Source organism: Centruroides vittatus, unplaced genomic scaffold (assembly GCF_030686945.1).
Source record: "Centruroides vittatus isolate TY-2023 unplaced genomic scaffold, ASM3068694v2 contig_1824, whole genome shotgun sequence".
Taxonomy (NCBI): Eukaryota; Metazoa; Arthropoda; class Arachnida; order Scorpiones; family Buthidae; genus Centruroides; species Centruroides vittatus.
The window spans coordinates 310,476-332,467 of NW_027121123.1; the positions used below are offsets into that span (position 1 = coordinate 310,476).

The 21,992-nt window shown below is 26.1% G+C and overlaps 1 protein-coding gene across 2 annotated transcripts in view; it reads left to right on the top strand.

The window, feature by feature from the left end:
- The window catches only part of LOC136969842 (zwei Ig domain protein zig-8-like), a 121,840-nt gene extending 101,910 nt beyond the window's left edge, over window positions 1–19,930 (top strand). Inside the window, exons 3-6 of one of the 2 annotated variants that reach the window (XM_067264124.1) lie at window positions 15,214–15,424; window positions 16,399–16,692; window positions 17,549–17,629; window positions 18,911–19,930. In XM_067264124.1, the coding sequence (XP_067120225.1) occupies window positions 15,214–15,424; window positions 16,399–16,692; window positions 17,549–17,629; window positions 18,911–19,038 (714 nt within the window). In that variant the 3' untranslated portion in view covers window positions 19,039–19,930. The remainder of the gene's footprint in view (window positions 1–15,213; window positions 15,425–16,398; window positions 16,693–17,548; window positions 17,630–18,910) is intronic. The other variant, XM_067264125.1, reaches the window with a different exon arrangement.
- Window positions 19,931–21,992: the final 2,062 nt, after the last annotated feature.

Genomic DNA, 21,992 nt, shown 5'->3' on the forward strand with positions numbered 1-21,992 from the left:
TGAAATTTAGCAATTATTTTATTTTTTAATTTTCTGTTGGGGAGCACTCTCTCCCTTTTCCTTCCCCTAATTGCGCCACTGCTATACACACACAGTTACACAGTTTTACACAACACTGCTATATATATATATATATAGCACTAAGTTTAATAGTAGAATTGTGCAGAATTAATGTGTAAAGTACAATGAATAATTTATCATATATTAAAGAATTAAAGAAAGAGTCCATGTGCCGGTACGTACAGTACAGTACATAGTATATACAGTGTAGACTTATATAGGCTTTATTTTTCTCTTTAATTTTTATATTTTATTTAATTTAAAAAAATATATACTATATATATATATTTGTATGTATTGTGTGTTTGTGTGTATACACACGTAAATATGTGTATTAATACTGTATATATATATAATATATAATATGTCTACATATGTTATACATATATGTATAAAATTTATTCTTTTAAATATACATAATAAATTAGATTAAAATTTGTTTATAATTTTAAATTTATTTATATATGTAATGAAGAAAAAAATAAAAATAAAAAGTTTATTTTAAAAATATATTTAAAAATTTATATCTTATTAAATAAAGAATAAATATTACATGTTTACGTTAAAATTTATATAAAAGGTAAAAAGTTTATATTTACATATTAATAAATTACATATTTGTTTACAGATGACATTTTCTTTGTGTTAATAAATAATAAAGTACAAATTTAAATCAGATTTTATATAAAAATTATATTTAAAAATTAAAATATTCAATTTAATAGAATACTATAAATTAAAATTTAGATTAATTATATATTTTTATAACTTATTGAAAATTAAAATAATAATATTATTTAATTGAATATTAATAATTTATATTTAAAATTTATATATTTTTATATCTAATAATATTTTATAAAGATTTAAAATAATTAAAATTATTCCTAAGGGATAATTGTACGAGTTACATTGGAGATGTATATAATCTATCTTCTTTAAAATTCATTTCTGATAAATCAAATTTATTCTTTTAGAAAAAAATTATATGAAACACTGTTATTTTTTCTAAGGGGTGGAATGATAATAAACATATTAAAATAAGAAATAAAGGAAGAAAACAATTCATTTCTTAAGTCGTTTTCTGTGTTCCAAGTTAAAATACGATTATATCTTTTAAAATAAAACCTGCGGGTGTAAATGACAGAAGCATTTAGAACTAGCTATTTGGACAGAGTATCGTCCAGTTATCAAAAGTATTTGCATGAAAATGAATAATGTATGCAGGTTGGAATGAGTAGAGAAGACTTGAAGAAACCCTTAAATGCTAGAGATGCTATAAATCATTTTAATGGGGTTATGTCTCCCTAGGGTAAGGTGTCTAATACAGTCATAATGATGATCGAAACTATTTCGAACATATTTCTTTAAGTTTTATTACTCATAGAATTGATAAACAGATTTAAACGCCTACGTTCAATGTTTCTTTTCAATTCAACTATCGTAAACTGTTCTAAAATTTTACATATTTTCTCAATTTTTAATCTAATCTCTTAAGAAATATTTTTATAATCTATAGAAAAAAATTTTAATATTTATTATCATATATTTATATTCATATCGTCTTCATCCAGCGAATTATTATTATTTTTTCTTTAAAGAAGAGATTTAATAAAATAAATATTTAAAAAAACATTTATAATATATATTTCTTTATTTTTAAACTTAAATTTTCAAGATATAAATAGTATAGATTATGCTTAATGTTTATACCCTGAAGGATTCCATTAAAAAATTGTTGACATTAAGGTAAGGGTTTTGCAAACTTCAAGAAGATAACGAATACGACCAGGACTATTTGAACACTGGATGTTCGTTACACCGATTCGAACGTATGCCCCGGGCCATAACTGCGAAACGTCTATAAGAATCTTGCACTTGTACTCCGAATCGATGCTCCAATTCGTTCATACAGTTATCTGTAGACTAAGACGACAAGATGTACCATCTGAAAAAAAATGACAAGAAGAAAAAATACACACACATACACATATATAAAAGAACTTATTTCACTTACATGCAGTGAAAAGATGCTGTTGGACTTTACATCCTACACTTGGGAGTATTAGTGAGAGAAATAAGTCCCAAAGTGCAATTAAGGATAGAAAAACGGTAATAACTTTGCTATCTGTCTCAGAAAGTCACTGACCTCGTATATTCGAACAAGACCAAACGTCTGTCGTATTTCACTTTACTTCTGCCAATGTCACACCCAAAGTCGACAACTGTAGGACCTTTTCTAATAGATTGAAAGAAGGATTTTCTTTATTGCTCTATATACTTGTACATAAATTAACGATATCTCAAGTTAAACAGAGTTTTTAAACTGTATACATCAATTTAATTTTAAGTATTAGACTGTAAAAACACGAGCAAAAATTAGTGTGACATCATCACAATAACGGGCTGCAATTTTCAATCACCATAATTTAATTTATTTAATCTAAAATATACGCACTCGATTTTAGTGTCGTACCCCTGTACATCATACTTTTCCTGATAACAACAGAGCCATGCCGATCATCTATGTAACATCATTCTGGGGAAATGTTTGAATTGAAATCACGGGACTTTTGATCTAGACCGAAAGTTATTATATAGTTAATCGGAGCTTTCTGTCCTTACGCTTTCCACATCTGTTTTCGTCTTTTATCTATCTAACACCGTTCTCGAGATTAAGGAAGGACAGACAGTGGGAATTTTTAGGTCTACAATTTTTTTCAAATTGCAGTCCAATTAACAATTTAAAGATATTTTATAACTTTAAATATATGAAAATTTTTACACAAGTTTAAGAAAATTCTTATTTTTTTAAGTGCAAAGAAACGTGATAGAGCAGTAATTACATATGCATGAAAAATTTAAGTAAAAATAGTAAAGTAGGTAAAATATTCGTAAATGAACAAATTTAACAACCCCTTTTTTCTTTTTCTATTCCTATCATGAAGTGTATAAATTGTACAGAAGTTTAAGCTTAGGATATGCTAAAGAAAATTGAATCTAGCGGAAGATGTTCAGTTCCTAAATCTTGTTATTTCCGAAGAGTACTGTTCCAATTAAAAAAGTTTGATGACAAAATATCTATTGTTGGAGTATTCTTTCCGTCTCCTTTCTTTACATTCGACAAAGTTTTGCAGACCTCCAGATCCTGGCAGAGATACGAGTGGAATAAACAGATCTGGTTTCAAAGCAAACAGTTCAAAACCCATCGGAGTATCTACGTGATCCGCATTTATTTTATCAAAAAATATTCTTTTGGAAACCTCTTCGGATTATTTGTTACTTCAATGATAGTTCGTTTTATTCGTTGACTTCTAGCAATATTTTCCTTTCTTTTGTTTGCTAGTTAGCAAGCAAATATTTTAAATCAGAAATTGTTTTATTTTGGTAAAAAAATTTTTTTGGAAGGGAATTTCTAGAGCCAAGACATTATTAATCTTATGCGATATCTTTTAGTTAAAAATTTCCATCTAGTTCGAAACTGACCTGTAAGGAGAGAAGGAAATTTTTTTGAAATATTCTATATATTTGGTTTTTAAAATGAAAGGAATTTTTAGGATATAAAACCATCTTTCACCATATCTTTGGCAGGAAGCAACATTTTTTTTCCTCTCTCAGAGTTGATAAGAATTTAATCATTATTGACAGCTAATCTTCCGAAAAATCATTAAAATCCTAACTTAAATTTATAGTTTTTAGATTATGTCATTGGTGATGAGCGAAAACCATTACTTGGGATATCAGAAAAGAAATTTATCACTTTTTTTCAAGTTTCGTTACGTCTCCTGAAATGTATTGTGACAGAGAAATACTATCTGTGAAGATAGCATCGTTCAGCAGTAGTTTATCACAGAAACTTGTTAAAGATCTTTGAAAAATTCATTTTAAAATAAGCATAATTTATAATTTTACGATGAGTGAAGGTAAAGGAGAAGAAGAAGAAAAAAATGTAAGAGAAAAGGCGTTAAAAAATAAAATTCTCATTACTTACCCAGCTAAAAAATAATCAAAATATTACATAAAGTGCAACGTTCATTTATCACATGTAATTGCTAAAATATAAATTTTCAATTCTTAACTTCTAAGTTTTATCATAAATATGTGTGTGTGTGTGTGTGTGCATATATATATATATATATTATTATTTTCGAGAAAATAATTCAGTATAACGTTCACGTACGATGTAATCTAACAGATGACGTTAAAGACAGAAACATTTGCTATAGAAATGAATGAACACCTTGATAATTAAGTTTAGACAAAATTGAAGATTCCTTAGTTAAGAAGATATGTAAATGAATTATCGGAAATAAAAATAACTAAAAAGATTAAAGGAAATGTCTACGTTTTTTATTTAATCGAATTTCTATATCTGTTGTAGCTACCTCCAAACTAACAACAAGGAAGAAGGGAAAAAAAGGAGGAAGTAAATCATGTAGGAATCAATAAGGAATCAATAAAAGGCGTCTACTCATTTTCTATTGTGTACAATGTGGAAAAAATATTTTCGATCGTACATAAATAATTTACTTGATACACTAACGAAAACTATATTAAAAAGTATACAATACTTCTTCCAGTTTCTATAAAAGCAAGATAACAAACAACATCAGTAGCATCCTAGTAACTTGAAGCCTCTTCATTTTTACCGACACGAAAGTGGCAAAGTATAAGATAAAAATATAATTTTAAAAAGTAATTGTTGATAATTTACTAATATTAGTTAACAAAATACTCGAGATGTAATGTTTTATAACAAGGAGAATTGATAAATTAATTTATATAGAGAGGGTTTTCAGGATCTTCAATAAACCAATTCAGGATGTTCAATAAGGAATTAAGAGATAATAAGTAGGTCATCTATACTGTATTTTTTAATCTAGTAAAAGGAATATGCGTTTGCAATATAGAAACAGACGTAACCTAGGCGGTTGCAACATGGATGTCTTCAGAGCAATCAATAAAACCAATCAATTCTCATAACACCGGTTCATGTACTGTAAGGTTAAAACCGGACTCTTATACCTTCGATTAGTTTCAAGTGACAGAGAGCTCTGTATATACTTCTAACACTTCTGTTGCTTAACTTTGAATAATCATTATAGGTAATTATCGAGTAGTGAACTGTAATTCATCCTGTTTGATGATGAATGGTATGCTAGAATATTTCACTACGAGTTCATAAAGCTTTAGATAACTTACGACAGCGAATGTATTTCATTAATGTTTCGAATCTTGTTCCATCTTCCTACACATGTATAATAAAAATAAATAATTTTTTTATAAAATTCTCGATTTTCTAACTTATTTTATTTATAAATAATTTGGAAAGGATAAGTCGATTTTTCTATTTAACTTTATTACAAAGTTAAAAATTGTATAGATATAGTATATATAAATTCATTCGACTGTATGCTAAATTTAATAACAAATTAATGAAGAGTAACACGTGTTAAAACCTTTGAATATGCAGCTGTTGAAGACACGAAATAATCCAAGTGAAAATCAGATTTTTAATATTTTACTTTGAAAATAAAATGAAAATAAATAAATAAAAAACAGTAAAGAAATGAATTTTATCTTCTATACTTCAGGATTTATTTTTATTTACTTGAGACTAGATGTAATTTAATGTTTTTTACTTTAAAAATTTACAGGAATGTCTCTCTCTGCTTAAGGAGTAAATAAACATAATAATAAAATTTTAAATATATATTTTAAATTTTTAAAACAAGATTTTTAATTTAATAGTAATTTAGTAGTTTTTTAAGGAATTAAGTTAAAAAATCTCATTTTTTAGGGTTTAAGTACAACGTAATTAAATTTATATTCTTCTAATATTAGAAAACGATTTTATTTTCGGATCTTTATTTAAAAATATCAAAAATTTTAAATAATTTTTTCTCTTTAATTCAAAGTCGATCATTTCAACATTGCATTAAATCTTAATGTTGCAGATGGAAAAATTAATTTGGTATCCTAAATGATAATTAAGTTTAATAAAGTTAATTAAACTTTAACGTATGATTTTGTAATTATTCTTAATTATTTTTTCAAATTAATTGTTTTATTTCGAAATACTATTATTAATTAGTTAAAGACATACACGTTGATGAATCACATATCTAAAAAAATATTTTATGCATATATATAAAAAATTTCGAAAGAATTTTTGGAGTAAGAGGGAGAAAAAAGAGTAACTAATTAGGATGAAAATATTTACGTTTCTATGTCTGTTTCAATTTAATTAAGTTAAGATCGACGTTACAAATTTTTAATTAGGTTTTTTCCCCTTGTTTAATTATAATAATTACACTAAAGTAAAATTTTTTGAATGAAAAGATTTTTACTTATGCAAAATAAATAACAAAATCAAAAATCTGATGTTCGCTGTTTGATATTCGTCTCAGATTCTTTTACAGAAAAGAAAGGAGAGAGATTTTCTTGTTTCTTTTTATTTTCTTTTAGACTTTCTTTCATAAAAATCGGCGAAATGTTGTTCGTGGTATGTATTTCTAAGTATGCTTGGCGCCATATTCCTGTAGAATGCAAGTCTCGTATGCCCATGAAGCATTCTACTACTTTATTACAATATTGCAACAAAGTTTTGTATTCACTACTTGTGATAAAAACTTCTTGAAATTGTCAATGTGTTGAAAAGAATATGGGTGATGCCAGTAGACTATCGTGTTACTTCATCCGTAAGTTTTATTCACCACTCTGCATGCCAGACATTGTCATTTGCTTGATGTTAGCTTGACCTTTCACCGTCCTGTATTATAATACAGGCTTTTAAATCTATTTTTCCCCGTCTTTCTTAAATTACGTAAACACTAGGGTTAGAATGTTCTGTGGACTGAAGCGAATAATGTACGAAATTTCTGCAGAACGAGAAAAAATATAGAAATATAGCTATTATGCTTCATTAAATCCTACAGCATTTTCCAGGTCTAGAAGCATTTTCGACCCACGTTTTTCAGTTGTATGTGATAATAATCTTAAACTTATCGATATTTGAATTCTCTTTACGGCATGCAGTTATGAAGCCAAAGGTTAACCGTGTCTATCGTAATTTATATATCACAGATTTAATAACCCTATTAGTGATTAAAGAGCAGAATATGTAGCGTATCGAACGTGCTGTCTTAAACAGAATTGCAAAACTTTGACGATCAATAAGATGGCGACAAGTTCTCTGCTTGATTGACCATCTACTTCCTTTGCTAGATTGAAGAATGGTTGAATGAAAGTATAAGACGTGATATTTTGGGCTAAGAATGGAAATTGTACAAACAATAACAGTACCGAATAATCACTTAGAAAGACAATATTATCCTTTCCAGTCTCGATTTTATTGAAGATTAACGATATTTATACGTTGATGAAAATTGCAACAAATCTCTTATCTCCCTCTACATAGCTCAAAATAGCAGTTTATTATTAAAGAAATGCCTTGCTAAAGTTTATATTTATCTATAAGAATTAATAATTAATTTTTTGAAAAAATAACTGCGATATTTTAAATCATAATTTCAATTTTGTTTTTTAGAAATATTTTTCTCGAGGAAATAAAAAAATAAAATAAAATCTGTACTGGATATCTTTAGAAAAAAATTAGTCTATTGACAAATGTATCTGGACATGGAGGACATTCAATTGATTTGGTGTCGACATGTTCTGATGGTCAAGAAATAATACAAAATGTGGTAAAAATCAACTGATAATCCTAGAGTGTATCACGACGAAATATGACCGGTATTTTGCTATGACATGATCCTTATGCACTGAAGGCTTTAAAAGGAATGCTTTCGATAGATCATCTCACAACAAGGATTACTGTGCTTGGTCTTCTCTGTAAGGGTCAGTGCATTCATATATCATGCCTACCTATTATAAAGAAACCGTTATTCTCTTTCAACTACTAATATAAAGTATATTTATATATCTAAGTAACCTCTTACAGTTTTCTATCTAAAATCATACGAAGCAGAAAATTTATTTCAAAAATGTCAAGTATAGAAATTGAAAAACTAATAAAATAATAATAATACTTAATTACACAAAGTTAAAATTAAGTGTATGGTCGTAAAATTCCTGCTTAATGCTTACTGTATAGGTAAGATCAATGCATGTATACGGATGGCATCATTTAAGTGGTATACCCATAAACAGCAACCTAATGATGACAGCAAAAGAGATCTTAACGATCTTCTATCGTAACATGGGATGTAGAAATTAATTTTCGAAGGAAGAGAACGTATTCAAACTACGCGTAAATTATCTTAAGTAATTTTAATCGTTGTAGCAATTAACAATGTCCTACCTTTGTCTCAATGGTCATTTATCTTCGCGATTTACTTTTACTTTTCGTTTATTTTTACAACCCGTATCATTGAGAAAATTCGATTTTTCATTAGAACTTTTTTTCGTTTTTTTAAATGAAAATTTATATAAAAATAATTATAATAAAAAATTATATTAATTTTATATCAATAATAAACTTGATATTGTTATCATTTTTAAAAATATACCCAGAAAAAAAAGTATAAAAATAAAAATCACTATAATCTTAGATCAAATTTCGCATATTAATTAATCGATAAAATTAATAATTATTTTAAATATATTTTATTAAGTATTTATATAATGTTTATTTTATAAAATTCTTATACAAATAAACCGAGGAACGTATGTAATTACGAAGAAAATTAGGATTATAATTAAGTTTAAGAAACAAAAATTGCTAGATAATTGCAGATTTAAAGAAAAGTTTAACTTAAAAGAAATCCCTAAAGGATGTTATATACACGAAAGACTATATAAAAGGCAAGTTTAAGTCGACAAAAGACAAACAGCAGTGGCGTATTTTGAAAATAGGGAAAACGATCCTCATCGTAGACCACAATTGCACCGGTGGCAACCCACGATAAGAGAAGAAAAACAAAGAGACTATCAAGAAACAACGAGTTTACCATGATATATGTTTATAATATTTTAGAATCATCTAAAGGTCATCCAAAGTATATTTTGTTCTATTCATTCCTCCATAAATCCGGATTTACTGTAACGATTCAGAAAGAAGTTTGAAAGTACCAAATAAAAATGACCAAACGGCCATTACTCAGAATTGCCTGGTACAATCTTCCGTGCTTAAGTTTCGCATCGCACGATTCTGATAAGGGAAAGAGTCTTTTCCCTTCTACTCTAAAAGAATTTTTGAAACTTGTCATTGTATAGAAATTATCAGACATGCATGGTTTACAACTGAAAACAAGAAAGAAAAGAGAACCCCCGTTGGGGTTCAAGCTGTTTTCTTTGATCTGTGAAAACAATTGTAATGCCAGAAAGATTTTGTTTGAAGTCAAGCAAATTGAATTTATTTCCTACTAAATAAAATATTTCATTGTATAAATAAACGTCATTTCGTCTGAACTGAACATGACATTCCTATAGGAAATTGCCATTGTTTAATCACATTAAAATTAAAGGAAAAAAATATATTTGATTTATTTGATAACAACCTTTCAAAAAGAAACAAAAAAAGAAAAAATACGATGGAAACAATGAATGTTTTATGAACTCGACATGTTTATAGGGCATAAAGATTTAAATGAAGTTACACGTAATATAAAAAATATTCTAGAAAAATAGAGTTATTCTATTTAATTATTCTCCAATAATTGTATTAAGATTGTTAAGCTAATTGAATCATATAAAATATATTTTAGATATAATTATTTTATTATTTAATAAATATTGTTACGTAAAATATACATTATAACTAATTTTGCCTCTGTTAATCCTTCATCTTTAATTTTTAACGTTTGCACAGGCATTATTTTTTTCTTAAATAATTCAAAAAATATCTTATGAAAGTCCAGAAACATTTTTAATTTAAATGATTTCTCTATATTTGCCATTAAATATTCTTTTAATAAAAATTTGATGCGTCTTTCATTCAAATTTTTAAGATTCTTTCAATGTAGAATATAGCTTTAAATTTATCAAAGTTATACTTTTAAAGTTAAAATAGGAGAAGGAGAGGGGGAAAAATTGTATTTTTTGTAAAGAAATCTTAAAATTGATGTTAGCCATATGACAATATTTCTAACAAATTACTTTCTCAAAGTTAAAAAAAAATTATATAATCTAATATGCTAAAAAAGTCGAACTCTGAAGTCCTATCAATCATAACATTGTCTGAAATTAGGTGTATAATACATTACCTGATTCACTATTCTTTTATACTTTTTTAATACGTTATATAACATTCTTTCATTGAAAGAGTTTTGTTTTTAACACAGTTCGTTTATCGAATATCATAGACATTAATCCCTAATTTTTCTGTTGTAGAAGGAATGTTGAATATTGTCAAGAGAAATAACAGCTGACATGAATAGCACTTAGAAAACGTTGCACTTAGAAAACAAGGGCAGAATAAGAAGTGATCAAAGAACACGACGAAAGTAAAGGGATAAGGGAGGAGCAAGAAGTCTTGTTTAACTATAAAGGCGGAATTTTTGGTCATGTTTGTGACCTAGTGTAATTTCTGGCCTTGGCCTTGATAAATATATAATAAAAACATGGATTCATTCCTGTTTCCTGTTACGGTTCAATCCCCAGTAGTGACACGAACGTTTTAAGCAAATTGGTTGACATTGAATTCTATCGATTTTTGTGTATATATTTTCCTTTTCCTTGACAAAATGACTGTACGAGAAGATATGTGGAGATGTCAATAATAGCTTTCCATTGCAGGCGTTGTCCCAAGGCAGTATGACTAAGTAGAAACTCCAAAGTTATTTTGCTTTCATGATTTATAGACGTACAAACAGTGGATTTAAAACTATCGTTGTTTCAGTTCATAAAATTCGTTCTGCTTTGACTTTAGAAAGTTTTTGAATGGCTTTTGTTTATCGTATATTTGTATAGAAAGAATGTTGTCAGTAAACTGTTAACAAGAAATGAAAAATTGTTCAAAACATCTTTAGAGATAATTTCAACGCATTGTTTTATTTTTAATGTTGAATTCATTTCCTTATTTTATTTAATTCGAATTTCTTTTTTAAAAAATCTGTAAACAATTATTGCTATTATTCAAGAATTGTAATCGATATTGTTTTGGACATAGAGAAGACATTATTCAGGATATTATCACAAAGACACGTCTTGTCTCACTGAATCCAGATGTTTCCAAATTAACGAGAATACAAATACATTTGGGGTAGGCCACAAGTCACCCTTCTGACAGAAGAGTTGATATACAGTTCTAGCTAAAATCAATGACATAGATATCTGTAAATCAATGGATATGTTTCTGTAAGCTTATACTCCTCCCTTTTAATTGACATTGCTCAAATTTTATCTAGATGTACGTTAATTCATAAAGCAATTACATGTAAATGCATGTATTTAAATTAAATATTATCGTTTAACAATTCCGATTATTTCAAATATCTTTAAAATGGTAATATCTTTATTTAATTTTGTTTTTAAATGATATTTTTAATGTTGTTTAAGTATATTTTGATATACTCAAACAGCATTATTTGCTTAAAAATTATGCATTTAAATCGATTTAAATTAAGTGAAATTTAGTTATTTTTAGTAATTTATTAAATATGCTTAAAAATAATAAATGTAGCTTATATAAAATATATATTTTTAAATCGAGTATTTTCTACTTAAATGATCTTTTTTAAGCAGGAATTTATCATTTATAAATATTTTAAATTGAGAAAAACAAGATAAATACTTCTAAAGGAGCTTAAAATATAGAATATATTTTAAAAAGTCTATAAACTTTTTTCAAGACATTCCATCCCTTAATCTGAATACTTTATTGTATATACACTTGCTCTTAGTATCTGTCATTCAGAACGTATTTATATTAATAATGGCAATCAATAATTAATGTTTTCTTATAAAAGGATAATCAATATTTTCTTTGATACATATTTTTTTCTGTTCTTCCTTATTCATCTTCCTCCTCATTTACTTATAATTTATCCTTTATTTATTATCCTAATGTTTAAATTTCAAACCTTTAAAATTTACTGTGTTGCTTTATCTTTGATTGATAAGCTCATTATGGCATTTAAATTATTATTTTGTAATTAATAGACATAAATTATATGTTTAGTTATTAATTATTATATTTTTAAACGTATTCTGACATATTTTTAGCTTCGGAAGGGAGTAAATTTAACGTATAATAGAGTTAAACTTGACGCACTATTAGCTTTTTAATGGGTATTTTAGAATGTAAAATTTTATTATATATTTTTTTTCCAAATATTATTGAAGTTTCTGATGCTGAAAAATTTATAAATGATAGGTTTGCTACATCTCAAAAATATAATTAATTGTTTCCTCTAAAGATACGATAATCAATAACATTTGATAGATTATGTTTTTGTTCCATTCTTCCATTTTTCTTTGAATTGTCTTATTTGTATTCATTATATTATATTTTTAGATATTTTTTAAAGAATATTTTAAAGATATTTTATTTTAAAAAATATTTTTAGTAAGGGCATAAAAGTGTCTAGGCTATTTTTATTTTACTAAATCGGATTTTTTTAAAAATATTAATTCACCTAAATTAGCATTGCTTATGTATTATTTTTATATTTACCATGAAAATTTTGTTGTGTAAAAGTTTTATTAAGCTCATAAATTCGAACTAATTTGAAAAATTACAAAAGTTTGTAGTTCTGTTTTCTTTTTATCAACAAAATAATAGATATTAGCAATAAAGAAACGTTGAGAAAGAACTCTGGGTGAGGATTAATGGGAACATGGCAATGCTATCGTCCTCTGTATACGTTGGTTTAGGAGCTACATCTATCAAGAATCATTGACAGGTGACTAGCAACTTCAAAGCTACCCACGGTGACTGACGACAGATCCAAAAAAGAGAGAAAAGATGGTATAGTAGCAAAGTCGGTGAATGATACTAGCTATTAAGTTCTAGAAACTTGGTAAGATATAAAAGATGCCTTGCACACTGTTGTTCCGCTTGTGCAAGTTTTCGCCTATTCTAGTTGGCCAGACATCATTCCCATAGCCTCATATATCCAGAAAATTGGGCTCAATATCGCTTCACTAAATTGGTCGCTACTTGGTGCGGAACTTCCACAGGTGAAACAGCTAACTTAGCAGAAAAACATCGAAAGAAGAAGATTAAGATATAAATCTTACCATGAGATTATTAGTTCTTATATTCAAGTTAGTATAGGGCTTTAGGAATATTCAGAGAAGTAGTATCCTCCAAGAAGATGAAAGAGTAGGAGAGGAGAGGGGAAAAAAACAAAGATTTTGTTTTATATTGCTTACCTATTTAAAATATAGTAGTTTTTTATATTTTAAAACGAAACTAATTTAGAATAGAAAAAAATATTTGCCTAATATTGCCATAAAAAACATAACTACTGGAAAAAATAAAGGAGAGCATCAAGATGAGAATAGACCATCCAAATTAGTATTCTTTAAAAATAAATAGCATCATTTAAGTGTTCATAAGAGAAATAAATATTTCTTGATGTTTTCGTCTTTTAAAAGCATTATCTTTTTGTTTTTTTATTTAAATTTTTCACATATTTTTTCTTAAAAAAAACTTATATAAAATGCTTAATTTTCTTTTGTTTTCCTTGTTTATTTTACTCATAAAAATATAATAGATAATTTAATAATATTTCTTCATATTATATCATTAAAAATTTTAAAAATAGACAGAGTAATAAATTTTTTCCGTAAAAAATTGTTGTTATTTTAATATAATGCTTAACATAAATAAAATTATTAAAGAAATGATTTTCTTTTTTAAATTTTAAATAAGCATAGTACATAAAATTAACGAGCATTTTCTTTCGCTTATTTTTATTTTAAATAAATTTAAATTATTTAAAAAGAGCAATATTTTAAATTAAAAGAAATTTATTGTAAAAATATTTACATTATAAAGCTGAATAGACGAATATATATACATATTTTTAATATTTGAAGCAATGATAATGTATTTAAAATTATACAAACAGATTATGTGAAGTGTATTTATTTAATATACGATAAATAGAGGTTTTATATATTTTTACTTTTTTAGCCCTTATACATAACAATGTACACCAATCACTTACATTATTACACATTCGGAAGAAAAATTGAATATAGGCCATTTCTATAACAGAGCACAACAATAGCTTTATATCTTCTTGCATTCAATTACGTTAAAGCATTGTACTGTTGAAGAATGCATTTATTTCGATATCGGTTATAAGGGCGGAAATTTGGCTGTTTCTATTCTGTAAGTCGTAAAGGCAGCATCGTATTGATTGGAAATACTATTGGCGGATAGAGGAAGAAAAACGGAAAAAGACGTCCGACAAAACAAAGTTTCAGGTATATATTTACATCGACCTTGATACTCGTACTATGGTAATGATACCGAAGAGAAAAGTTAGAAAAATAGTAAACTTCGGAAGAAGTCTTTGATAACTTTTGAAATCTTGTACAGATTACTAAACGCCAACAGTGGTATAAACGTGACGTGAAAGCTAAAACCCAGAGGCAAAAGAACCGAAATGGGACATTTAGCAGCGCAAAGATTCTCTTGTGACGAGAAGATTCTACAATGTTTTCTCTTGGGGACATTGCACCACTTGGGGCTATAGTCTCAGACGGCGACGTATCTCATCGCATCATGCTATAAAATAACAGAAGACTCCAGGGAATGACGAAGGAAGTGTCTTCACCGTAAACAAAAGAAGACATTCAGTTTCGGATGGTCATAGATGGAACCGTTCGACCATAGAAACAAGCTACTGGCAACTATCTATGTCGACAATGGTGGAATCTCAAGTTTCACGTGTTGTAATGCAATCATATAATTGCCATCGATTGGCTTTCCACTACCAATCAACTTTAGTGTTTCTGGCCACTAATACAGATGCGATTAGATGGGAGTAAACTGATCATTTCTCCATACAAATTTTTTCTTAAGAAATTGAGAGAAATATAACACGATGTGAAAACATAACTCGGTTAAAGAATAATCTTTATTGACTTCCTACAAATTTGATACTTGAAAAGTAAAGTTTTTCCTGATAATTTTTATATCTATATATAACTTAAGTTTTTTTTTCCTGATTACAGGTATCCTGGGTAAGACAGAGAGATCTTCACATTCTTACAGTTGGACGTTATACATATACGAGTGATCAAAGATTTACATCACTTCATATGGATGACTCCGAAGATTGGACATTGGAAATAAGATTTGCACAAAAAAAGGATGCTGGTGTTTATGAATGCCAAATAAGCACAGAACCAAAAATGAGTCTCAGTATAACTCTAAATGTCGTAGGTAAGTCAAATATTTTCTTTTAAAATTAATAATTTAATAAGAAAAATCTCAACAGAACACTTAAAAACATAAACATTCGATTATATATATATTTAAAAAATATAATTCGAGATGAATTTTTTCATTATTAAAACTAATTTTATTCACGATTTTGTAAATTTTTTTTGCTTCGTTGAATGCTTTACATTATGCAAATGAAAATTAAATATATTCGCAGCATGAATTTTGTGTTTTTTTTTTACTTTGGATTTTATTGTTTAATTGAATTTAATTTATTTTCTGTTTTGCAAATAACTTTAATAATAATAATAATCATCATAATAATGAGATTATTTGTGTTATGAAAAGGCATATATTCAATTGTTTTTTTTCAGTTAGTGTTTTTTTATGTTGTAATTGCTATTCTTATTTTCTGTTTGCAGCATTCCTTATCCGAACAACAGAATAAGGCAAAGCAACTAAATTAGAACAAGGTTGTTTTATTTTTTTAAATAAAAAAATTCTATATTTTTAGCTTCCCAATATAAATTTCTATTCTTTTATTTTTTTTTATTTTCATCGCTTGCTTCTCTGCAATTATACTAATACATAACACATAAACATCTTCCTACATTAATTATAATTAACACGTACATTCTAATGTATATATAATACATAATTACACGTTTCTAATTTTAATTACGTTATCATTAATCAGCAATTAATGAATAAATCATTACATAATTTATGTATTTTTTATGTAATAATGAGGAGATTGCTCTATTAGATTACTGAATTATATATATATTTACGTCTGTATTTAATTAAAAATATAATATAATGGATCTTTATACGCTGTAACCTAATTTTGTTCATGTATTAATAATAATTACAATATCATTTAACACGTAAAATTTACGAAATTTTATATTAAAAATAATTGAAAATTAAATTAGAGATTAATAATTTATCTATGTACATAAAATTGATTACAGTGGCTAAAGCAACAATTCCAGAAGGGCCACATTTATATATACAAAGTGGCAATACCATAAACTTAACCTGCATTATTACTGAAAGTACATCACCGCCAGTCTATGTTTTCTGGTACCATGACGATAAAGTAATTAATTACGATTCTACAAGAGGAATACGTGTAGCTACAGAAAAAGGTCCTACAACAATCAGCAGACTTCAGATACACAATGCTCATCCATCTGATTCTGGAAATTACTCCTGTGTACCTTCGTACGCAGATCCAGCTAACATCACTGTGCATGTCCTGAATGGTATGTATTTATATTAATTAATTAATAAAATATAAAATTTATAAATTAATTTTCTTAAAATATTTAATTTTAAGCATTTTACATAAATACAGGGTAGCCCACAAGTCAGTTAAATTGTTGCCTTATGTAAATATTTAAGTACTTAATTTAATTTTAAATTATGTTTTCATTAATGTTTTAATAGGAGATTATTCTAACCTCAATTCACGATTCACAAGTTTAAAAAAAACACACAGTAAAACGACTTTGGGCCATCCTTTATACCTTTATATATATATATTATATATATATATATATATATAAAGGTATAAAGGTATAAATATATATATATAAAGGTATAAAGGTATAAATATTTTATATATATATAAAATTAATTTTAAAAAAATTTAAAATAACATATATTTTGTAGAATATTTTAATATATTTTAGTAAGTAAATGATTAAAATTATTCTTTACAAATGTTTCTCTATACACTAGAAATTTATATTCAAGAATATTTTCATTTATACAAATTCAAACAGAGTAAAAATTATAATAAACTTAACAGTGACAGACAACAATAATAAAAAAAGAAAAGAGATATCGTTTGTCTAGCATATGTTGTTGACAGAATTCCAATTTATGTATTTTTCCAGTTGAAAATTTATCTCAATGTTACAATTCTTTATAATAGAACAAAACAAAAAAAAGGTATAATTTTTGAAGGGGAAAATTTATGTTTTCTAATCCCTATCCAACCAACTTTATAGAATTTTTTTAAAAAAATAATGATATATTTTATTTTATTTATTTATTCATTCTTTTTAAAGTGTTTTTTATGTATTCTAATACCTATACCTGACATTAATTGTGTAGGTAAGACTGAAAAACGAGACGCGACTCAAGGGACTCTTGGATTTAAGAACATTACTACTAGTGGTCCTATTATGTCAGAAGGTTAGTTTTGGAATGATTTCTTACAAAAAAAAGAAAAAAAAGAGAGAAGGGATTGAAAAAATAGTGAATTATATAGGTCAACGTATAGTTTCATTAACTTAGGTTTTCACAATTTAGTTTTTTGTTTTCCCCATTTTGATTTTTTAATTACAATTTTTTAGATATTTTTTTATTTATTTATTTATGTAGATTTTTAGAAAAATGGATTAAAGAAGTTGTAATTCTGTTTAAAATTCATAAAATATTCAAGAAATTGTTGAGTGTTTATGTACTTTTTCAAGTTAAGATTGTATACATGATTGTTTATTAAAATAATAGAAGAAAATAGACATAAACAGAATAAATTTAAGAGAAAACAATTGTATCTGAATATATATAAATATAAATATATATATATATATAATTCAATATTCATGATATTATTTTTTCTAGTTATTGATATATTAATAAATTTGATGAATAAATTATTTTTATTTTTTTTCTTACAAATTAAAAAAGTTTTTTAATATAAATATGATTTAAAAAGTTATTAATAATAATAATAATAAATGGTTATAAGTACTTTTGAATTGCTGCTAACGTTGGTAATTTCGTGACATTTAAAGATTTTTATCTTATAAAGGAAAAAACTTCTATACAACATTTTACAGTTGAACATTTTTTATTGTTAGAAAAAAATGTTTTTTTGAGTATTTTGACTTTAGTAAGTGCATTCGAGACAGGTTGGATATCTACTTGTCAGATCAATAGTTCATATCCACTAAAACTAGTCTCTGTAGAATTTGCCATCAAACTTTTTTCGGTTTATAAAACTTTTAAAAGATCGACAACTAACAACTTGTAAGACAAAAAAATTTCATTCCATTCTTTGCTCCTTTTTTTTAAAGAACAGATGTCGCGAAACTTTCAAGTATTTATCTTTTACCTGCTCAAATGGGTCGAGGTTTCTTTGGTTGAAAATCGTAATGCTTCTGCAAACACTTTTGTGCCGTGCAACACTTGTCTGATGGATGCTTTTTTATATTTTTGTCAGTGGAGCAATTCCCAATACAGCGTTAGGAATCAACGATAATGGAATTTCCGACCAAAAAATAAAATAAAATGAACTTATAGTATATAACAATAACGATTTTTCAAGAATTACTTTAGGTACAATACGACTTTTAATAACCAATTGTAGGAGTATTTTGATGTGGAAAAATCGAGTAATATATATGTATTTATTCTAGTTTTCTATTAGTTTATTTATTATAAAAAAGAAAATTACTTTTTTTTCCCCAGGAGAAAAACCAGCAGCCATGCAACATGGTCGCCAGAATAACTCAGGTGAAAGGTTACATCCATCCTTCCTTCTCCTTCCATTGCTGTGCTGCCTGCACTTTAGACTTTTATCCATTGTGCACAGATAGCCGTAGTATCCCATATGTCAGACAGATATCACTTACTAGGACTGTGACTTCCTAGAATCACATGGGACTGTAAATCAGTTGCGACGCGTTACAGAACTTTCTGAAGATCCCATGTGATTAACAACGACATTCATTCTGGAAAGTTGGACAACAATGACGAAATCAAAGAAAAAAAAGAAGATAAAAGTTGGAAAAGGATTTCTGACATAATCTGAATCACCCAGAAGAGGGGGAAAATATAGAAGGAAAAAAATGGCTGAAGAAGAAAATGTGAAGAAGTTAACCACTGACAATGTGAAGCATATTGGTGTTAAAAAAATGAGTTTTAAAAAAACAGATCTTTGTGAACGTGTTCGTTATTACATCGTTGTAAATGATATCATTCAAGAAAAAAGAAATCCTTTAGTTTTGCCAAATTAATGCTGAATTTAGATTATAGTATACAACAAAGAAAAAAGAAGGTAATCACTTAATGTATTGTGTTCTTTAAAAATTCATCAAAAAACTGCATTTATGTTGTTAAAATTATCCTTTTTTGAAAAAAATAATTAAATATATAGTATTTAGAGATTGCGCGGGGTTTATTAATTTAGAAATAAAAGATGATAACGCTACGTTACTGCCAAAAAGAAAATAATAACGACATAAAAGATTCGATATAATGAAGATGATGTATTATATGAGGTAATGAAAGAAAGATTTCATTTTTTGTATGTATTATATTATCCATATCGTATATATTTGTTTTATAATATGCTACGTATGACGTAACAAAAGTTGTTTTGTTCAAGAAATTTTTGTACGATTTATCATTTATTATGTAAATAATTATAATTATTACTGAATAGGTTTAAAAAAAGGAAAAAAAAGAACATATCGAGATCCTTCTCCTCATTGGCAATAACTTTTCTTTACTTTAATCATACTATATACAGTATATATTATACATATATTATATATAAATTATAATGAATCATTCTAAAAAATGGAAAAATATATATAATTTATTTTTAATAAGAGCGAATATATGAACTGTTTGCATTTTTTAAAATTAAATTTTTTAATTTCTTTTCATTTTATTTACGGTAAACTATAAATATATATATTAAAATAATAAAAAATTTTTAAGATATTTTATCAGTTTATTACTTGTGAATTGAAGATTAAAATAAACAACACGTGAATGATCAAATGTATAAAAAGTAAAATAAATTTAAAAAAATAATAAATAAATAAACAGAAAGGATGTAGTTATACTGGAATATGTAATATTGTGTATAAATTATCAGTACACATATTCTAAAGTATGATTATAATATGTTCAGTGCCAATTTGTTTAGAAAATTATGTCAAGTTCAAGTGTTAAGTCAGATTTACAGAAGTGTACTTATAGACAGTTTTGTAATAAAAATAAAATTGTGTGAAGACTTCTTTTTACTATTATTAAATTTCAAATTTAAATAAATAAAAATAATAGTAATAATAACACTATTTTTAATAAGTATATGTTTTTCTAAACACTCAAAAAAGTTTATAATTAAATTTGGAGTTTTAGAACTCTGTTATTATTATTATTTTCTTTTCTGACATGAATTGAGGGATATATTTAATAAGTATATGTCTCTCATATTCTTTTATAATATATCTAGAAATATCATCATCAGATTATTCTCAGAGGAATCAGAATTCAAGAGAATTATTTGAAGATATGTCATGGTAAACAAGGTACTTGTTGGTAACTGGATTCTGAAAGACGATTGATGTTGACAGAACGAAAATACGGTATCTGATGAAAAGATTTTTGTGCATTCTTTAGATAAATTGAACTAGTTGAGTCAATTTTCTGTTATAAAAAATAACCTTAGATTTATGTTCTTAAACTTCTCGAACGGTCAAAGTTTTCTTTGTTTTACAAAATTGAAAGGGGAAATCTTTAGTTTTTTGAAAATAAATATATTACACTAATATGTTAAGATATTTATTTATATAAAGTAATTTATGATAATTCGGAAATCATTACTTTTATATAACCTTAAACATAAATATTTTATAGCAATATAATTTATATAAGGAAGAGATGATTCATCATTCTTTGTTTGTGTTATTTTCTATCTGGAAAGTCATTTATATTTTATAAAATAAATATATACTATGTATTATCAATACAGTACATATGTATACTGCTCTAAGGAAAGGAACAATCTTAGATAAAATATTTATTTAAAAAATCTCTTTTCTTAATATCTTAACGGAAATTTATTATATATTTGTTACATATTATTTGATGTTTACATTAGAAAATGATAAATTCAGAATAAACATATTTATGATTTTTAAACGAAGAAGAAAATTTATAAATATGATTAGTGCAAATATATAATGAAATTTTTAGAATTTTTTAATGAAATTAACAAAATGTATTATTTATTTACCTACGGAATCTGTATATATAAATAGATAGTTAAACAGTTAACAAAGATAAAACGAATAAAAGACAAATACGTGTATTTACGTGATTACACATGTATCAATTTAATACAGAACAATGCTATAGCATTGGAACATGGAAAAAATACCTATTATGTAAATATTTAACATTTACATTTTATATACACATGTAGAAATGCACCCATTTGTAATTGCACATTAAATATTTATTGCTTTTTTTATATGTATATTTATACACCCTATACATCTACACCCTAAACACTTTCATATAGCTACATCCTATTCATCCTTATACCTACATATTTACTCTACTCTACTCTTTAAACCTATACACATTTTAATATAGCTTCATCCTACGCATCTATATACTTATATATCCACACTCACACGCTACATATACACACTCTTTACATCTATCTATACATCTATACCTTCTACACACACCACTGCCTCTATATAACATTTGCATCCACATACTTATACATCTACACTGCAATACTTCTTCA